This window comes from Palaemon carinicauda, chromosome 22 (genome assembly GCF_036898095.1).
Source record: "Palaemon carinicauda isolate YSFRI2023 chromosome 22, ASM3689809v2, whole genome shotgun sequence".
Taxonomy (NCBI): Eukaryota; Metazoa; Arthropoda; class Malacostraca; order Decapoda; family Palaemonidae; genus Palaemon; species Palaemon carinicauda.
This window is the reverse complement of record NC_090746.1, coordinates 20,711,202-20,731,208: the sequence shown is the minus strand read 5'-3', so window position 1 is coordinate 20,731,208 and position 20,007 is coordinate 20,711,202. Positions and strand designations below refer to the sequence as shown.

General features: G+C 47.0%; 1 protein-coding gene and 1 long non-coding RNA gene across 4 annotated transcripts in view; one reads left to right on the top strand and one right to left on the bottom strand.

Moving 5' to 3' along the window:
• The window catches only part of Uqcc1 (Ubiquinol-cytochrome c reductase complex assembly factor 1), a 102,424-nt gene that overhangs the window by 65,128 nt on the left and 17,289 nt on the right, over positions 1-20,007 (top strand). For all 3 annotated transcript variants that reach the window (XM_068346025.1, XM_068346026.1, XM_068346024.1), the window contains exon 2: positions 10,892-11,188. In XM_068346025.1, coding sequence (XP_068202126.1) covers positions 10,895-11,188 — 294 coding nt within the window. In that variant the 5' untranslated portion in view covers positions 10,892-10,894. The remainder of the gene's footprint in view (positions 1-10,891; positions 11,189-20,007) is intronic.
• Positions 13,340-20,007, bottom strand: part of LOC137616361 (uncharacterized) — a 342,608-nt gene continuing 335,940 nt past the window's right edge. Inside the window, exon 5 of the long non-coding RNA XR_011039407.1 lies at positions 13,340-13,440. This is a non-coding gene — a long non-coding RNA (uncharacterized lncRNA). The remainder of the gene's footprint in view (positions 13,441-20,007) is intronic.

The window sequence follows — 20,007 nt, the reverse complement described above, 5'->3', positions numbered from 1 at the left end:
TAGAAGCGGTACCACCAGAATGCTCGCATAAGGGTACCCAAGGTATGTTAGAAATTACTACTGTATAATGGTACTGTAGTTTTCTATTTGCTGTATGTCTACATTGCAAATTACTGGTTACTGTACAATTATATATTGTAGTTCAGTCAGTATGCTGCCTTTGACAGCACGGTCCAGCTGGCATGATGCCAGCTGGACTAGGGAAAATAAAGACATATATTTGTGTATCCCACTCAGCCTATTGGCTGTAGCCTTCCTTACAATATTAAATTATAGTGTTTCCTGATCAGGGAGACTCAAGGATAAAGGCTCTACCCTTTAAGGGTTAGGAGTATATCACCCCTGCCTTGATGATATTTAATGTTGTAGGGTAATCCAAATACTGATCTCTAATCAGGATATTGAAGAAATTAATGTATATTCTTTCAATATGGGATTGGGTTCAGCAGATACCTGTGTAGGGATACCCAAGATATATTGGAAATAACAACTAGTATAATATATATAGTAGTTGTTCCGTAAATGAAATACAAACCACGCTATTTACATAGGGTATTACTTTCGGCGTAGCTGAAATGACGAGCCATTAGATTTTTAACGAGGGTTAACTACACCCGCGCTAGTTAGCAGGGGGTAGGGAAGGGGTAGCTTGCTACCCCTCCCCTCCCCACACACTGGTGAGTTGTCTCACTTCACTTTTGGCTCGGAATAAGTACAGACGTTTCTGTCTTCGTCCTCGTTGTTGACAGCCTTAATTTGTTTTTTTGCTTTTTCTAGTTGTGTGTGTTTGGAAGTTGGTGCCCTGGACTCGCTGGGCCGCCCTTGTGGGACCTTCATGTCAGCGGAGGACACCAATCCTCACACCCTTTGCCCGCAGTGCCGAAGTCAACGGTGTGAGAGAGAGAATACTTGCAGTGAGTGTAGGGAGTGGTCTGCCTCCCAGTGGGAGAAGTTCGGCCGTCGGCGTAAGAAGAAGTCCAAGAGAGACCGTTCTCCTTCAAGGGTAGCCTTGAATAAGGAAGGCTCTAAGGACTCCTCTTCCGCCGCCCGAACCTCCCACTCGATCGGTCTCTCGTGAGAGACCGTCGAGTGGTAGCGCAGGCCCTAGTGGTGTTTCCCGACCTCGGGGGGCGGGAGAGGGCGTTGCCTCCCTTAGCGAGGCAGCTCCCTCTTCTCCTCTGGGGGAGGATATTATGGATTTTAATGAATATGACCAAACTGTCTCTAATAATGATTTGTTTCAGCTTTGGGCTTCCTTGGGGCTTAAGGGCTCGCCCTCCAAGGAAGCCCTGTTTGACCTGATCCAGCTGGGGGGCTGCGGTCAAACAGTCGCCGGTAATACCCGAGGTACTCCCTTTGGATATTGTCGACACTGTCTTAGCAGGGCCTTCCGACGGGTCTGGTCAAACCGTTGCTGCTGCGCCTGTTGCGGACGTTGCTGAAGGCTCTCCTCCCCCCTCCGAACATCCTTCGAGGGGGAAGGGGAGGCCCACGGTCTCTCCTGCGGGCGGGTCTCCCCCGATGACAGAGACTCCTCTTCGGAGGACCGATGACTTGGACGCCCTTCCTCGAGGTCGAATTTGCCGTAAGGCCCATTGGCCTCTCCGCAGCAGAGGACTTCCTTCTCCCTATTAGGGAGTTAGGAGGCGCCTCTTCGGATCTTCCTCGCCTGCTCCTTCCCCCGAGGAGGAGCCTCCCCGTCAGAAGCAGACCATCGCAGTATCGTCCCTTGACCTCTCTGCAGATCGCTCGCGATCTCCTTCGCCAGCCAGACCTTCCGACCTGCCTTCTCCGTTCCTGGCTGCAAATGCGCTTTGGGCGCCTTCTCACCCTGTCATCCGACAGGCACCGATCCCTTCGGGGAAAAGGGACTCTACCCACGGTGTGGGTAAGTCCCTTGCGCGTCAGGGTTCCCCTGCGCGCTCAACTGCGCGTTTGAGTGCAGTAGCGCACAAGCGCTCTCTAGAGTTGCAGTCTTCGGACTCAACTCGCCAGCGCTCTCCTGCTCGCCAGCGATCTCCTGCTCGCCAGCGCTCTCCTACTCGCAGGTCTCCTGTGAATCAACAGCGCCCTCATGTTCCTGATGTGCGCAAGGCGCACCTTCGTTCTCCTGAGCTCAGACGCGCAACTACGCAGCCTGTTCCTGATGCGCGCCCAGCGCGCCAACGATCGCCAGATCTAGACTTAGGCAAGGGTTCCATCCCGTCGCCTCGCCCTCGCGCCCCTGCGCGCCCTTCTGTTGCACCCAGCTAGAGCTCCTGTTCGCGAGCGTTCGCCGGCGCGTTCTTCTCCTTCCATCTCTTCGGATGCGCACAGTAACCTTACTATGCGCCAACACGATCATCCGCCTGTGCGCAAACACTCTCCTAAGCGCCAACGCCCTCTTCAGGCTGATCGCTCCAGATCTCCGACTCGCCCGTGCGATAAATCGCCTGTGCCTAGTCGTTCACCTGTCCGTGGTACGCGCCGTCATTCTCCGTTGCGTTTTCAGGAGTCCACGGGACATCGCTCGCCAACGCGCCAGCACTCGCCACCTGGCAAACGCTTGCCAAGTCGCTTGCGACATTACTCTCCTGAACATCACCGTTCACCCACGCGCCTCCAGCGGTCGCCTGGTTTTCAGCGCACCCCTTCACCTACGCGCCCACGCGCACCTTCACGTGCGCGCCAACGCGCCCGCTCGCCAACGCGTCCCTTCGCCTGCGCGCCCACTCGCCAGCTCGCTCACGCGGCCACTCTCCAGTGCGCCCTCTAGCCCCTACGCCCACGCGCCCGTGCGTGAACGCGCCCACATGTATTCTTCTCCACGCGGCAACGCGCCCGACCCCTCGAATGTTCTATCGCGCGAGCACCGCCACGATCCCCATTCTCACAGGGATCATCAGCGCGGCCAACTGATAGGTACGCGGACTTCCAGATCTTTCTCTGAATCGCCACCGCGCAAGTGTAGAACTACTTACCAGGATCAGGACCAGGAAGGATCTACAGAGAGGTCCATGCAACATTCGTTTTCTTCTTTTCAGGCAGGCCCCGTGGTGTCCACTCCGAAGGGTCAGGAGATCCCCGTCCCTCCAGCAGGGATAACTGACGCTGCGTCAGTTACCTGTCAGCCTTATTTCCGTCACATAATGAACGCAGTGGTTCAGGCTGTGAAGTCTGCCCTCGCTGATTTGGGACTTAAACCAACGGCAGACTCATCCCCGCTGAAGAGAAGGAGAGGAGTGGACTTCGTGGTGACTTCTCCCCGGAGAAGTTGGCTCCCAAGAGGTCCGTCAGGAAGGCTCCTTCCCTTTCGCGGTCGGTTTCTCCTTCTCCTGTGGACGAAGTTTTTCCGTCCTCAGGAGAGACCAGTGAGGCAGGGGTTTCTCCCACGGCACCAATGGGAGGAACCCCTCCTCTTAGGAGAGAAACTTCTCGCGAGGAAGGTTCCTTCCGGACCTCTTTGCTGGAGTCCTGTATTCCTTCTAGGAGGGAGCCCAAGGACTCCAAGACGATTCCTAAATCGTCATCCAGGATACGTCCAGAGCCAACCAGACCCCGGGAGAACGTCCACGTGTCTCCCCAAGATGAGCCTTTGGGGACCGGAGACTTAGCTGCCAGTCCGCAAGGAGGAGACCAGTTCGAGTCCGAACACGCTTTCTGGCAGGTCCTAAGCTTGATGAGGCAACTCAACAAGTTTAAGGACCCGGAGACTGCCCCTCGAGAGGGCAAGGACACGGTGCTAGACCAAGTCTACGGGCACCCCAAAATCTCCTAAGACCAGCGCAGCTTTGCCTTGGTCCAAAGGGGTGAAGGGGGCCAGGGACAGGGTCGAAGCCCAGCTCTCCGAGCTCGCCTCCTGCGGTCGTTCTTGTGCCGGGCACAAACTCCTCCCGCCTCCTCGAGTACAGCAGAGGAGGTACTTCGAGATCATGGGGGAGTCCAGTATGGCTCTTCCACTACACCATTCTGTGGAAGAGCTGACCAGGGGAACTTCTCAAGAAGCTCTCCGCTCGGCAGGTGACATTCGTGGCGCCGGAGATCCTGAGCCTAGAGAAGGTCGCAAAGAGTGCCATGCAGGCAACTTCGTGGCTGGACTTTTGGCTGGGATCTCTGGGTATCCTATTGCGCTCTGAGGATCTGTCCAAGGAGAGCAATAGGAAGGCCTTGGAGACCTTCCTCCTCTCGGGCACGAGTTCGATCGAGTTCCTGGCTCACCAGGTTACTAACCTGTGGGCTAACTCGATCCTCAAGCGTCGTGACGCAGTGACCGAGAGGTTCCATCCGAAGGTCCCTGCCGTGGATGTCTGCAGGATCAGGCACTCCTCCATCACTGGGAGAGATCTGCTTGAGCCCAAGGAGATAGAACGAACAGCTGAGAGGTGGAGGAGATTGAATCAGGATTCTCTCCTCCAAAGGGCCCTCACATCCCAGCCCTACAAGCCTCCAACGCCTCAACAGCAACAGCAGCCTCGCAAGACACCGAAGCAGGCTCCGGAAGCTAAGACAAGTGTGTCTAAGCGGCAGCCCTTTCAAACCAAGGACCGAAGGCGCGGGAAGTCCTCTAGGGGAAGAAAGAATCCTAAGGGTAGTGGCCGAGGCCGCAAACGCTAGGATCGGCAATCCCCGTGTGTCCACCTGTGGGGGGATGCCTAAAAAGTTGCGTGCACAGGTGGCAGCAACTTGGGGCCGATTCTTGGACGGTCTCCGTGATCGGCCAAGGTTATCGCGTCCCATTCAAGACATCTCTACCTCCCCTGACAGCGAATCCAGTGTCGCTGAACTCCTATGCCATGGGATCGGCAAAGGGGTTGGCCCTTCGGGCAGAAGTCGAGACCATGCTCAAGAAGGATGCTCTCCAGGAGGTCGACGACGGCTCCCCAGGCTTCTTCAGTCGACTCTTTCTTGTAAAGAAGGCGTCTGGAGGCTGGAGACCGGTCATCGACCTCTCAGCCCTGAACAAGTTTGTCAAACAAACTTCGTTCAGCATGGAGACAGCGGACACGGTCAGACTTGCATTGAGACCACAAGACTTCATGTGCACACTGGATCTGGAGGACGCGTACTTCCAGATCCCAATCCATCCGTCTTCCAAGAAGTACTTAAGATTCAGCCTAGACAGCAAGATCTACCAGTTCAAGGTGCTGTGTTTCGGTCTCTCCACAGCACCTCAGGTGTTCACCAGAGTGTTCACACTGATTTCGTCTTGGGCGCACAGGAACGACATACGTCTCCTCCGTTATCTGGACGACTGGCTGATCCTGGAAGACTCTGAGTCGACCCTTCTTCGACACCGGGACAGGTTTCTGGAGATTTGCCAAGATCTGGGGATCATGGTAAATCTAGAGAAGTCCTCTCTGCTTCCGACGCAACGACTGGTATATCTAGGCATGATATTAGACACTGATCTCCACAAAGCCTTTCCATCAGACGACAGGATAGCAAGGCTGAGGAGGGTCGCAGAACCTTTCCTCAGGTGGGAAGAGCTTCCAGCCCAATCATGGTTACGCCTACTAGGCCACCTATCCTCCCTGGCACGTCTAGTTCCGAACGGCCGCCTCAGGATAAGATCCCTGCAATGGCGGTTAAAGTCCCGGTGGAATCAAGGCTCCGGTTCTCCGTACTTTCTGGTTCCTATAGGATCCACGGAACTGACGGACCTGCAGTGGTGGCTGAACGACGAGAACCTTTGAAAGGGAGTTGATCTTCTCGTCCTACCCCCGGATTTGACTCTGTTTTCGGACGCGTCAAAAGAAGGGTGTGGGGCCCACATTCTGAACCAAAGGATCTCAGGCCTCTGGTCAGAATCAGTAAAGTACCTCCACATCAACCTGCTAGAAATGAAGGCCGTTTTCCTGGCTCTTCAACAGTTCCAACGGACCCTGGCGGGCCACTCCGTAGTGGTGATGAGCGACAACACCACGGTAGTGGCTTACATCAACAAGTAGGGAGGTACCTTTTCTCAACAGCTATCCCATCTTGCAGTAGAGATTTTTAGATGGTCCGAAATCCACTCGATAACACTTTCGGCTCGCTTCATTCCTGGCAAGAAGAATGTGCTCGCCGACAGTCTGAGCAGAGCGACGCAGATAGTGTGTACCAAGTGGTCTTTGGATCCTCAGATAGCCAACAAAGTCCTGACTTTGTGGGGTTCCCAGACAGTAGATCTGTTCGCGACAGCCTTGAATTTCAAGCTGCCCCGGTACTGCTCTCCAGTCCCGGACCCCAAGGCTCTCTGGCAAGATGCTTTTCAACAGAGGTGGGACAACATCGACGTTTACGCCTTCCCACCATTCTGTCTGATGAGAAGGGTGCTCAACAAGACCAGACTATCTCTCCACGACTCTAATAGCTCCGCTATGGCATCACACGGGATGGTTCCCGGACCTTCTGCAGCTCCTGACGGAGCTTCCGAGAGAACTCCCCCCACGACACAAGCTACTCAGACAACCACACTGCAACATCTTCCACAAAGCCGTAGCTTCGCTTCGGCTTCACGCCTGGAAACTATCCAGCGTCTCCTTACGGAGAGAGGATTTTCGCAACAGGTTGCGGACAGGATGTCTCGTCACCTGCGCAAGTCCTCTATCGGAGTCTACCAGGTGAAGTGGAAAGTCTTCTGTGGTTGGTGTCGTGGGAGGGGTATCTCTCCACTCGATGCCACTATTCCAGCAATAGCGGAGTTTCTCGTGTATTTACGGGAGGAAATGCGCCTTTCTGTCTCGGCGGTGAAAGGCTATCGCTCAGCCTTAAGCCTGGCTTTCAGGCTGAAATGAGTGGACATTTCCTCTTCGTTAGAACTTTCCCTACTCATACGTAGCTATGAGCTTACCTGCCCTCAGTCAGAAGTAAGACCTCCTCCTTGGAACGTGGTTCAGGTCCTCAGGGCTCTGAAGAGAGCTCCGTTTGAACCATTACGCCAGGCCTCTGATCCCCACCTGTCTTTGAAGACGGCTTTCCTACTCACTTTGGCCTTGGCCAAGCGAGTCGGTGAACTTCATGGTCTTTCTTACGACGTCGCCCATTCAAGGGGATGGGGGGAGGTAACGTTCAGGTTCGTCCCTGAGTTTGTTGGCAAGACTCAGAACCCTGGGGTGTCGGACCCTAGGTTTGACTCCTCCGGGGTAACGAGTCTTCGTTCTGTAACAAGTGACCCAGACCATCTGTTACTTTGCCCAGTGAGGAGTCTGAGGCGTCACTTGAAAAGAACAGCTGCAATCCGTCCTCATGTGCAAGCGTTATTCGTGAGCACAGGAAGGACGAAGAGGAGGGTCACCAAGAACACCATCTCGGCCTGGATTCGGAAGGTTATTCAGCATGCCTTGAATCCTGACCCTCCTCAGTCACATCGCCCTACAGCGCACGATGTCAGGGGCATCGCTACGTCCCTGGCTTTCAAGAGAAATTTCTCTGTGACGCAGGTCTTACAAGCTGGGGTCTGGAAGCGTCAAACGACCTTCACTCTCCCACTACCTGCAGGACGTGACCCACAGGAACCTCGATACCTTCTCTATTGGCCCTGTGGTGGCTGCACAACAGCTGGTCTAACCTCAGGCTCCTTAATGGACAGGTAGCAGAAGGTTGGGAGCATTGTTACCCAGTTTTAGTCTGCGTGAATGAAAGAGTATGTCTGGCCCTAACTTCACTCTTCATTCTCCCCTCTTCACTCTTCATTCTCCCCTCCCTTGGGGAAAGCAGCATCCTGGTGTCTGCATAGCTGACCTCAACCTCTGCAGGTAAACCATGCTCCCTTGTGCTCCTAGTATTAGCTTTAATACTGTTTGCGTCCCCCATACCCTGACGAGGTGGTATTGGGAACGTCCTAGCCTAGATTTCCATCTAAAGAATTCTAGGTCAACTTTGTAGGACGAGTCACAACTTCCTCCACACACAAGCTTATGTAGGCCACACATTCATCGCAAGCAATGAACGTGCGAGGTGCAGGGACCGCCTTTCTCGAGTGCTGCCCACTCAGATTTCGAGTCCCCAGGTAAAGCCAAAGCCAGTAAGGCTGGGAACTTTCCGCCCTTCCTAAGGGGTAAGTCACCCTATGTAAATAGCCTGGTTTGTATTTCGGTTACGGAACAAATGACAAATTCGGAGATAGTTTGTATTTGTCCTAACCATACAAACCTTAGCTATTTACACATATTTGCCCGCCAGCCCTGTCCCCCAAGTCAAGTCCTACCTCTAAGTGAAGTGAGACAACTCACCAGTGTGTGGGGGGGAGGGGTAGCAAGCTACCTCTTCCCTAAACCCCTGCTAACTAGCGCGGGGTTAGTTAACCCTCGTTAAAAATCTAATGGCTTGTCATTTCAGCTACGCCGAAAGTAATACCCTATGTAAATAGCTAAGGTTTGTATGGTTAGGACAAATACACATTACTGTATCTCCGAATTTGTAATTTTTCTATCTGCAGTATATTCTATACTGCAGATATACTGGCTACCTGTATAACATATACTGTACTGTAGTTCAGCTGGCATGTTGCCGGCATAGCTAGGTCTTGCCAGCATATCCAGCATGCTAGCTAGAGAGAGAGAGAGATAGCATGGAGTAAAGGCTACTCCTTACTGTGTATGTATACAGTAATTAAGGATGTAAAAGTCTAATTTTACTGCCTTTCTCCAGAAGAAGGTTCTAATGGAAGGGGAGAATGTACCATTCAGGCTTCCATCCAGCTACAGTACTATTGCCGGCAAGGTACCGCTGATACACTGCCGGAAGGCTAGCCTCCGGCAGTACCAGTACAGTCGGTGTGCTGCCATCTGAATCACCACTTATCTGTGCCGGCCTGGCCGGTTATTCCGGCAACAGAACCTGTGGCCAGTAGTCCAAGGGAGAACTGAAGAACCTTGGTGACAGAAAGGACTTCCCACTCACAGCTATCATGGCTGCCGGCAGCCGGCAGCCACCTGCAGCCATCTTGGCTGCCGGCAGTCGTCAGCTACCAGCAGAGACCATAGTTGCCGATAGATAATGTGGCTACCGGCAGTATGCATTACCGCCAGCTGCCATCATGGCCGCCGGCAGTTGAAAGACATATGGTTACTGACATTCAACATGGCTGCCGACAGTTGTCATGGCTGCCTGCAGCTAACATAGCCACTGGCAGACAGACAGAGGTCTAGAGAGGGAGTCTGGTCGGCTCTGGCAACCCACCGGCAACGGTAAGGTTGCAGGATGCCGACCCAATGAAAGAATGGCTCAGCCATCAAAAGAGGACAGAGGGGTAGGGAACAGGGTCCTGTATAGCGTGTGGAAGGAACTGGCAAAAATGTCAGTCCTACCACCTCTTTAAAAGAAACCGTTTCAGTATTGGCAGTATCCTAGGCGACAGGAGTCTCAGTTCTCCAACCTAGAGACAGCCAATACAGTTAAGGGGATGGCGGCATTGTCACCACCTCTCAACAAGGGAGAAACAGAGTTCCAGTGCCGCGCCATCCTAGGCAAAAGAATAATACTACTCTTCAGCCTAAGGGACTGCGGCACAGGACTAGTCTTCTAGTCTCAAGGAGAAGATGGTATCCTAACACTACTTCAAGTGCGGCTAGGGAGGGCTAGCCTCCAATGCCGGCAGCCTAGCCGGCTGGGGAATGATGGTATCCTATAACCCATTCACCCTGCCAGCAGGTCGCCGACACAAGACTAAATACTCTGAGATTCTGACTGAATCCCAAAACCTGCTGGTATACCACAACCAGCGGCGGTTAAGGGAAGAGACAGGAAAAACCCTAGGCTAGTCATGTCTGAATAAAATTCATGGCACAACCACTAGGGTTGTAGCCTGAAGCTACACTCAGAGGGAAAGAGAGATTACCCTTAAATCTCCATGGAGACGTGTAATGTTTCATATAATTCTAGGAGGTATCAGTCTCCACTAAATTGAAAAACAATACACGAGGGTAACCGTGGTTAATGTCTGAACGTTTAATAAAACACCTTGGTTGGGTTAGTTAGGCGAGTCGAGATCTCAGTTACCGAAACTAACTATACGATCGACATGGAAAGGAAAATTATTCACATTATCAATATCTTTACAAGTATAATTGCCTAAATAGCTAAATAATTAAAATAATTAATGCTATTTAAAACTGGAAAGTCGTTCTGCTAACTAAATAACACATGCCTAACGAACGATGGCGCCCATGGCGCCTCCAGTAACAGGCCTAGCTCTTAGGCACAATAAATTACTCTAATTTCATTGTGAAACAGGAGCTAAAATATACTCATTGTAAAGACCCGATAATCAACTTTCCAGAGGCGGAAGAAGATGGAGAAAGCATAATAATAATCCTTGCAAAACGATCGAAAAGTTAGATCAACAGGGAATACCACCAAGCAAAATCGCTACAAAATAAGGAATATCCGCCATCGTAGAGATGGCGCTGTTGTCATACTCAATAGTTGTACGAGAACGGGGGGTAACCTTGATACGGCTTCCCTTTTATTCTGCCACACCTCCGCGAAGCGTAAACGCTATTAGGGGTGCAGATTGCCATGTGGTGTGTCAAGAATACGTCCTCTGATATTATGCGATATCCTTGAGAAAATTTAAGGATATTTGCGCCAGGAGTTAGAATTCTGGATACCTAAAGGTAAAATTCGCTGGGAATATCACTGTAGTACATATATCCCTTAGGAAGCTACTTTAAGGAACTTCCATCAGGACGACATGGCTTGAGCCCAAAAATCATAGTTTTCAATTTTTTTACTTTTTCCTAATAAAACAGATGTAATTCTTTATTTTGTTAAATAAAAATAATTAAGAATTTTATTACAAATATTATTATCATTGTGTACTCATGTACCCAAGGTAGCATTAATGTTGGTGAAATGAAGTGTAGCACTCTAGGGTTAAATTGTAATAAATTTTGTATTATGGTTTACATTATGATTTTTCTTTTTGCAGATAATGATGGGAAGTAACCAAATCAATCGCCTGATAAGTTCCACTTATTTTCGTAGTGGAAAATTTAACAGGCTGTCTAACATGTGCCAAGGGGAAATTCCACAAAGAAGTCTATATAATATCAGTGCAACAAGAAATGCTACTGAGCAAAAACAACACTCAAATTTACTGCATTGCCAAACAAGCTCTTACCCTCTTTTGAAGAGAACCGTTACTACAGTTGTGAATAATGCCGAACGGCCAGGATTTCTCAAACGTATGATGAAGAAAATGGGGTGGTTGGATCACTCTAGAAGCGTAAGTTTTTTTAGCCTTATCATGTAAAGCAAAACTGATGGCGAATATTATAAACTACACCTTTGAAATTATGATGAAAGAATAAATATATATTCCTGAAATTTGCAAAAGATTTTGCTACTTCAAGTTGTACAGTAGTACAGTTAAGCAAAACAGTACAGTATTAAGGAATAATTAAGGTTATCTTTGTAAAAGCTTCTCATCATACACGCTTCAGTTTCAGTTTTAATCATAGATTTATTATTTCATATTAAAGTCTCAAACCTTGTTGTGTGTGGTCTATAGCAGTTGCGATCCATTCACACATTTTTTCCCCCTGATATATGTTGAGCCCAAATTTGGGAGGCCTTATCATTGCACATAGACATGTTCCCCTAAATTCTATGTAATTTTTCAATTTTTTTCAGGTTCTATTTCTTTTCTCTGATTTTTCCTCATCTTGCTAACTTTTTTGTACTGTATTCATGATACAGTATTATGTTCAAATTTATTATCAAGCCAGATACTAGTCATACTGTATATTTAAATCTGAGGTCGCACATTTTTTCCTAATAACTTTGCATGTATTCATGGAATTCCATTTAAATTTATATAACTTGTGTATTGTCTAGCACATTTTGTCTAAACCAAGGACCTGTAAAAAAATATTGGAACTCATTAATAAGTCCATTACTGTACTCTCACACAACCCGTTTGTATACCCTCACCATTCATACACACACCTTTCTAAAGAGAAAGATCTGTTCAGCTAATTGTTGAGTTAGAGAGCATGTTCACCTCCTAGCTAGATTATTTTGTGAAAGAATGACTATGAGAACAAAAATATTGCATATGTCTAATGGGTTTGTATGAGAACTAGTTTAATGTTATGAAAATAACGAGTTTTTATGATGAACAAATTTATTTCTCATAATGAGCTTCAATTTGCAGTTGTCATATTAATCAAGGCATAACTTTTGAGGTCTTCAAGACTAAAGGATTGTAGCCAAAAAAAGTAACTGAAGATTCATACGAGACTTGGACTCGTAGGTAGGGAATAACTACCGTCATTCTTTCACTCGGGAGGTAGTAACACTGCTAGAATAAGGAAACTGAGTAAAGGGTACTTATTTTTGATTGATGGGTCTGTTTGAAAGGGGTTTTACTGTATTTTATCAGCATTTAGTCAGTTTCATGACAAATCCATCAATAATTGTAAAGCCTGAATCACTACTTTAGGTCTGTAAGAAGAAAAAAGATAAAATACCTAGCAAACAGCACTGAAAGAAAAAATTGATTTGGAACCAAATATCCAGGAATATTACATGGAATATGAAAATAGATTAATACCCTGAGAGTAAAGATATGGTTTCTTCATTGTACTGTTCTGTTAGAGGTACTTAGATTAACTAACTATTTTTCAGCAATAAATAAAAGCTTATAGCCTCATAAGACATCTCTAAAATGAACGATAAGCATACAGGTTATAGGTTAAAAAGGAGATGAATACGTTCTGTCAAGAGGTAAAAACATATTAAGGTGGAATCACATTACTTTTTTTTCACCAGCAGCAAACCGTTGCTGGGGAAACAGAAAACCGAGAACTAGTTGGTCAAGATAATGGCTTCCCAGCTGGACGGGAAGCAGCAAGCACACAACTGCGGGCATGACTTCAGATGTTAACAAACAAGATGGCTACTGCAAATAGGACATACTCTTGCAAGGCAATCTTGGTCCAACAAGCTTCAAGAGATAATAAAACTGCTTTGTTCATCCTGTAGTAGTTGTAGAAGGCAAAACCATCCTCCAACATCATTTCCCAAGAAAGGATGTCAAAGATACCTTTGGCTTCTTGTTTCCTTAGCCACTCATTGTAACTTCAATTCACATAACATTACGAGAAAACATATTGCAACAGTCCGAAAATTTTGGGGTGCCATGATGTCAGCTTATCGGTTTTGTTTACACTTTTTCGTAATGCTCCTTGAACCGTAAGATAGTAGTGTGACGCTACAATACTTTCGCTTGTGAATATTAGCTGGAGATTGGCGTGAACCTCTAGCAAGAAATGACTAGTGCGATTCCAGCTTTACACAGTGATTAAGTAGACCCAACAAGTATATCCTATCTCATTATACATAACATCTCAAAAAAATGGATCGACATGTACTTACTTTCATTTTACAACCAAACAAGGTCGAGATGGCCCGTATCTCATACGCAGTTATCTGTGAAGCATCCCCTGCAGACCTCTTTGTAGCCTTCAAAACAACCTGGTGAAACCAGAATGTCAGCATTTTTAGATTCTAAATAGCAGATTTTCATTAATTTTAGGTTTAAGTATACTAATTGACAGCTCAAAAAGACTACAATAATTCTCTCTCTGTCTCGATCATTTTTGTTTTTGCAGCAAGGAAACATAAGCTTTAGATAGACAAAAATACATTTACTTAGTCAGAACTATGAACAATATATTGAAAAAAGCTTGAGATAAATAAAAATAAATTTAGTTAGTCAGGGCAATGAACTGAAGACATTAAAAAGGGAGAGTTTTGTAAGAAAGAAAAGGATGAATATTTCCTAACTGCCTTTCTTTTCATAATGTATGTATATTGTTTGAGTAATGCAATACTGTAAATTAATGAGGAATTGAATGGACAATATGATTTTTTATCAACATATTAATAAATAGCTCTTCAACTTACCAGATTATTTTGAGGTGTGATCATCTGATAGGAAGCAAAGACGCTTTGATAATATAGTAACCTACACTTGATTATCAATATATATCACAACTGACAGTAATTCCACTTGATATCTTTAATTTCTTGCTTAAATTAACCTGCAATTTTTATTTGTTTCGGCACTATATACAAACTTTCCGCTCTTTACGTAGGGGGATTATTTCGGCGATAGCTGAAACTAGCCTTTAAAGCTTTTATTATTATTATTATCACTAGCTAAGCTACAACTCTAGTTGGAAAAGCAAGATGCTATAAGCCCGAGGGCTTCAACTGGGAAAAATAGCCCAATGAGGAAAGGAAATAAGGAAATAAATAAACGATCTGAGAAATAATAAACAATCAAGATAAAATATTTTAAAAACAGAAACATTAAAACATATTTCATGAATAAACTATAAAAAGACTTATGTCAGCCTGTTCAGTATAAAAACATATGCTGCAAGTTTGAACTTTTGAAGTTCCACTGATTCAACTACTCGATTAAGATCATTCCACAACTTGGTCACAGCTGGAATAAAACTTCTAGAAAACTGTGTAGTATTGAGCCTCCTGGTGGCGAAGCATGACTTAGAATTAACTGCATGCCTAGTATTATGAATAGGATGGAACTGTACTGGAAGATCTGAATGTAAAGTATGATCAGAATTATGAAAATCTTATGCAACATGCATAACAAACTAATTGAACGACAATGCCAGAAATTAATATCTAGATCAAGAATAAGAAATTTAATAGACTGAAAGTTCTTGTCCACATGCGGTCGCCGCCTCTCCCGTCGACGAGTTACGTAGGCTATAACTTTTCGTGGTTATTGCAGACATTGTACATGTTAAACACAACAAAGTGCAGGGAGCTTTGTTGTGCCCTAATGGTTTCAACCTCTTACAAGGGACAAACTGCACATAGGCTATAACTCTTCGGGTTTATAACCTACATCGTGCCTGTGAGGCACAACAATGCTCATGGAGCTTTGCGAGTCCAGGCCCTTCAGGACCTGCACCTCATGGTTTCAACCTCGTATGAGGAAGAAACTGCTCGTATGTCATTAACTCTTCGGGGTTATTGCGTATAGTGTGCCTGTTGGTTACAACAAAGCTCATGGAGCTTTTTGAGGCCAAGCCCTTTGGGACCGGAGCCTCATGGTTTTAACCTCTTAAGAGGAAGAATCTGTTTGGAAGGGAATGAAAAAGGCCGTACAGCCTTTTTCATTCCCTTCCAAAGGGAGGGCATCAGGTTACTCGCCAACCTCCTGTAAGGGGTGGGATTACCATGAGTATTTCGCAAAGATCTAGTTTTGCAGATAAGTCATGCAGTGTTGCGCACCCATCCACCAACTGCTAACAAGGTGAGTGGCCAAACTCTTCTGCCTGACGAAGTTCTGCGAACAATCAAGTTGCTCGCCTTAGTACCGCTCACATTACCTGCACCCATTCTTACAGGTAAGAGTCAACTCTCTCCTTGTGCTCACCAACGTTCGCCGACTCTCGCTAACGTTCAATAGGATTTGCCAAGGCTCACCAGCATTCACTAGCATTTGCCAACGTGTCGGCATCTGCTGACATGTCAGCATCCACTAATTCATCAGCGTTCGCTGGCAAGCCTGGAAAAACTTGCCTAGTATTTGTGTTCTTTGCATACAAAATCAACAAACCCTTACCTGTGAGACTATGCTTCTTCGTGGGAGGAGAGCCTACCTGACACTAAGCAAAGCAAGGTATGCCGGAAAACTTACCTCCTTGAGGAGGTTTACACAACTACAGGTGTTCACTAACACCCCATTATAAGAGGCTGATACGAACTTCTTTAGTTGCGTATGCGTGCTCGCCAAGACAAACCCTCAGGGTTATTGCCGCAAATACTGTAGAGTTTGCAGTAGATCGCTTTTGGCTGCTGCATGCCATCGTTATGTCCCCAGGGCATAACGAGTCTAAAAAGATGCCGAGTTCCATGAAATGTAATCCTTCGGGGATACTATCTCAGGCTTCTTTTCTCTACAGAAGGGAAAACTCTTCGGAGCACTCACACCACAGGCCAGCAAAACACACCCTTGCAAGGTTATTTTTGTGAGCCTCTAGTCCTGAGGGCATAGTATTAACTTCTGCTTACAAATGATAGCAAGCAAGTACTCACTTACGGGGACACTTGTCCCACCTACAAGACAGGCAGGCAAACAATCTTGACCCACCTACAAGACAGGCAGGCAAACAATCTTGACATAGGTTTGATCACTGCGCTAGCTACATATACTCTTCGTAGGTACACAAACATGTTAATGCTAAAGCTAGTCAACGATAAATTTCTTTGGCCAATAATGTTGCGATTCATCGCACATATATTATTCCCACTAGCAACTCAACGAGCTCCTTGAGGGTACTCGTATACGGAAATGAGTTCAAGAGGCTTAGTCTCGTTATCGAACACTTGACCAGAGGCAAAGATGTTACATTTGCATACAACAACCACATGCGGCCATCTGATCTATTACTGCCAATAAAGCAGTTCGCTTTGCCAGTTACATGCGTTACCTTCATGGGGGTAGACACACATATAGGAGATAATGTCGATGAACCATCATACAATTGAAGCCCCGTTCCAATAAATCTTTAGATTTGATGGTAGTATTCCTTGCGGGAAGTCAGGTTATGCATTACCCTCGTACCTTCCCGTAAGTAGACGTAGGTAGTCTACCCTCAAATAGACTTCTCCTTTATTCCAGGCAGTTCCTCCGTAACATTCGGATTGGCTGCCTTACTATTAAAAATACAAGACTCCGAAACTTTGCATAAGCGAATCTCTTCCCTGGGAGTGAACATTTGGAAGTCATGCCAGTTTTACCGATCGAAAATAAAGAAATACAAAATTTATTTGTCGTTTCTACAGGATCTCTGTCACAGGAAGAAGGTGGTCTTGATTGCGAACGTTGATCAATGTTCTCCAATCGATTTCTGGACACAACGAATCATTCGGGCTGCGCCCATATGTTCGTTCCGTATGTCTGACAATGAATTGAAGATATGTTACGTCTCAATCTTGCCTTTCGAAAGTAGTTGTGTGTGATCGGTCGTTAGCGACCAGACTCTTGCTTGACAGCGATTGTTAAGGAGATTTGCTGTACAGTAATACCATCTTCCTAGAGAGAATAGTACTGGCTACTCAGGTGTTACCAATCCATAAGCATACTTACACGACCAACTTCCATTGGATTGAAGGTAGTTAGACAGGATTCCCCCCTTACAGAGCAGTTGCTTGTAACTGGTTGCATGACTCGACAGAAATCAATTAAAGATGTTTTCTTGCTAGGCAATCTCTTGACCCCTCAGAAGCAACCGATGAGAATTGACCTCTCGCTTGAGTGTCAGGGTTCCTTGCTTCTCTTAATTGAACTTACGCACCCGTCAGAGTGGAGCAACAGACACAATCCTGATGTGCTGCTGGCTACCATACTGGGTAGCTCAAGAGCTCATCCCTGTTTCCAATTATTGGGAAGGGAAAACTTTCTTCCTGGATAGGTTGCTGGTACAACCCATCTCCCGCAGCCTTACTTGCCTTTTACGAGTGAATGCCTCCTCCCATAGGAGCGCATAACGCTGCTCACAAGGGTTCTGCAGGAGGCAGGTCGTACGAGAGTACAGCACTCTGGTCCATTTGACTTAGGTGTGAGCACAGACCCGAGTCTCACAAGGGAGACTTGCACAGCGTTGCGCAGCCATTCACCAAGCACTAGCGAGGTGGATGGGCTAGCTCCTCCGCCTGATGGATGTCTAGATCACTCGTTACTTTAATGGCAGAAGTAGATAATCCATGGGACCGAACCTTGGTTGGTCTCCATGCTCAAAAAGGGATACATCGTCCTGTTCCCTCTCTCTTACTCTCTTGACCCTCCATCTGACGATGTGAGATTCCCTACGCGAAGGGATCTGCAAAGGAATGGGCCCTTCGGGCCGAATTCTAGGCCATGCTTGGGAAGGTTGCTCGCCAATAGGTCCCCTATAGGCCTCCTGGCTTCTACAATTGGTTATTTCTTGTAGAAAAGGTGTCAGGACACCAGTCATCAACCTCTCAGTCCTGAATGAGTTTGTCCAGTGAACAGGCTGTCAGACTAGAGGACTTTATGATATCGTTAGACCTCAAGGATGCGTACTTGCCAGATCCCTGTTCATCCATCCTCAAGGAGGTACGCGAGATTCACCTTTAGAGGATGGGATATACCAGGTCAAAGTGATGTTCTTCGGCCTGTCTATAGCACCTCAGGTGTTCACTCAGATCGTTACCCTAGTATACACCTGGGCTTACAAGAATGGCATTCATCTGTGAGATGTCTAGGCGATTGGGTAGATTTATCAGACTTCAGGAAGACCCTTCTACTCCATTGAGACAGGGTTCTCTCCTTTTGCCAGGATCTCGGGATCTGGGTAAATTACGAGAAGTCGTGCCTGCAACCTTCTTGAAAGTTGGTACTGTATATCTAGGGGTGAAAATCATGAATAAACTAGGTAAATTTTTCTGTCTTAGGAACGAGTAGAGAGATTGATGGGTAGTTCAACCTTTTCTCTCGTGGGAAAAGTTGCCAGTAGAGCTTTGGCAAAGGCTGCTGGGACACCTAATCTCTAGAGAAGTTGGTTCCCAACAGCCATCTACACATTCGTTCCCTACAGTGGCAGCTGAAGACCTTTTGTTCTTAGCATCATGACCCACCAAACACCTTAGTGCTAATAGGTCCAGAGGAAAAGAGAGACCCATTGGTGGGGTTCAGGCACCAATCTGCTTGGGGGGGAAGGTTTAGACCTTGTTTTACACAGATGCATCATAAGACTGATGGGGAGCACACCTATTGCACCTCACAGCATCCGGGCCTTGGCCCAAATCCGAGCTACAGTGCCACATAAACCTCTGGGAAATTAGGGTAGCCTCTCTTGTTCTCAAGCAATTCCATCAGCCCCTTTCAGGACATTCCATAGTGCTGCTGAGCGACAACACTGCGGGGGTGTTATACATAAACAAACAAGGAGGTACTTTTTCACGGAATCTCTGCCAACGAGCTGTGGAAATCTTCAAATGACGGAAAACAACTCGGGAGCCCTATCGGCGCAGTTTCCTCTGGGGCAAGAAGAACGTGCTGGCAGACAGTCTGAGCAAGAGGACTCGGATAGTAGGCTCCAAATGGTTTTTGAAACAACAAATAGCACACAAAGTTTTGACTTTGTGGGGTTCGATGACAATCGACCTGTTTTTGGCGTCTCTAAACCGGATACTCGCGGTGTACTGTGCTCTAGTACCGATTCCCCGGGCAGTCTGGAAAGACACTTTCCAACATCCGTGAGACAGAATACTGTAGATGTCTACGCACGGCTCCCCCTTCTGCCTAGTAAGGAGGCTCCTAAACAAGGTCAGTGCATCACAAGATCTCTAAATGACCCTATTAGCTCCACTATGGTAACATGCGAAATGGTTACCAGACCTTCTGTATCCGGTTACAGAGGCACCGAGAGTGCTGTCACTACTTCCTTATGTACACAGACAACGGATCGTGAAAATCTTCCATCAAGCAACTTCATCACTTCGGCTTCATGCCTGGAGGCTATCCAGCAACTCCTCTCAAAGAAAAGCTTTAAGACCAGTTGCAAAGAGAATGGCAGGATACCTCCGTGAGTCATCTGCCCTACATGAGGAAAAGTGGTCCATCTTTTGTGGTTGGTGTTGTGGATGGGATATCTCTCCTCTCAGTGCCACTATACCAGCAATAGCAGGGTTTTTTTTACCTCAGGGAGGAAAAACTTTTTTTAGTGTTGGCAGTGAAAGGCTATTGCCTAGCCTTAAGCCTCTTTTTAAAGCTGAACGGAGTTAATATTTCCTCCTTCACAGAATTGTCTTTCCTTATACGGAATTTCAAGGGCACCTGCCCTCAATCATTAGTAATACCACTCCCTTGGAACGTAGTGAAAGTACTATTCTCATTGAAAGGAAAGCCATACAAACATCCTTGTCAAGCATCAGACCCTGAAGAGTGCCTTTTTACTAGCCCTGGCCTCTGCATATAGAGTTATTGAGGTACATGGTCTGTCCTATGACATTGCCCACTCTAGAGGATTGGGGCAA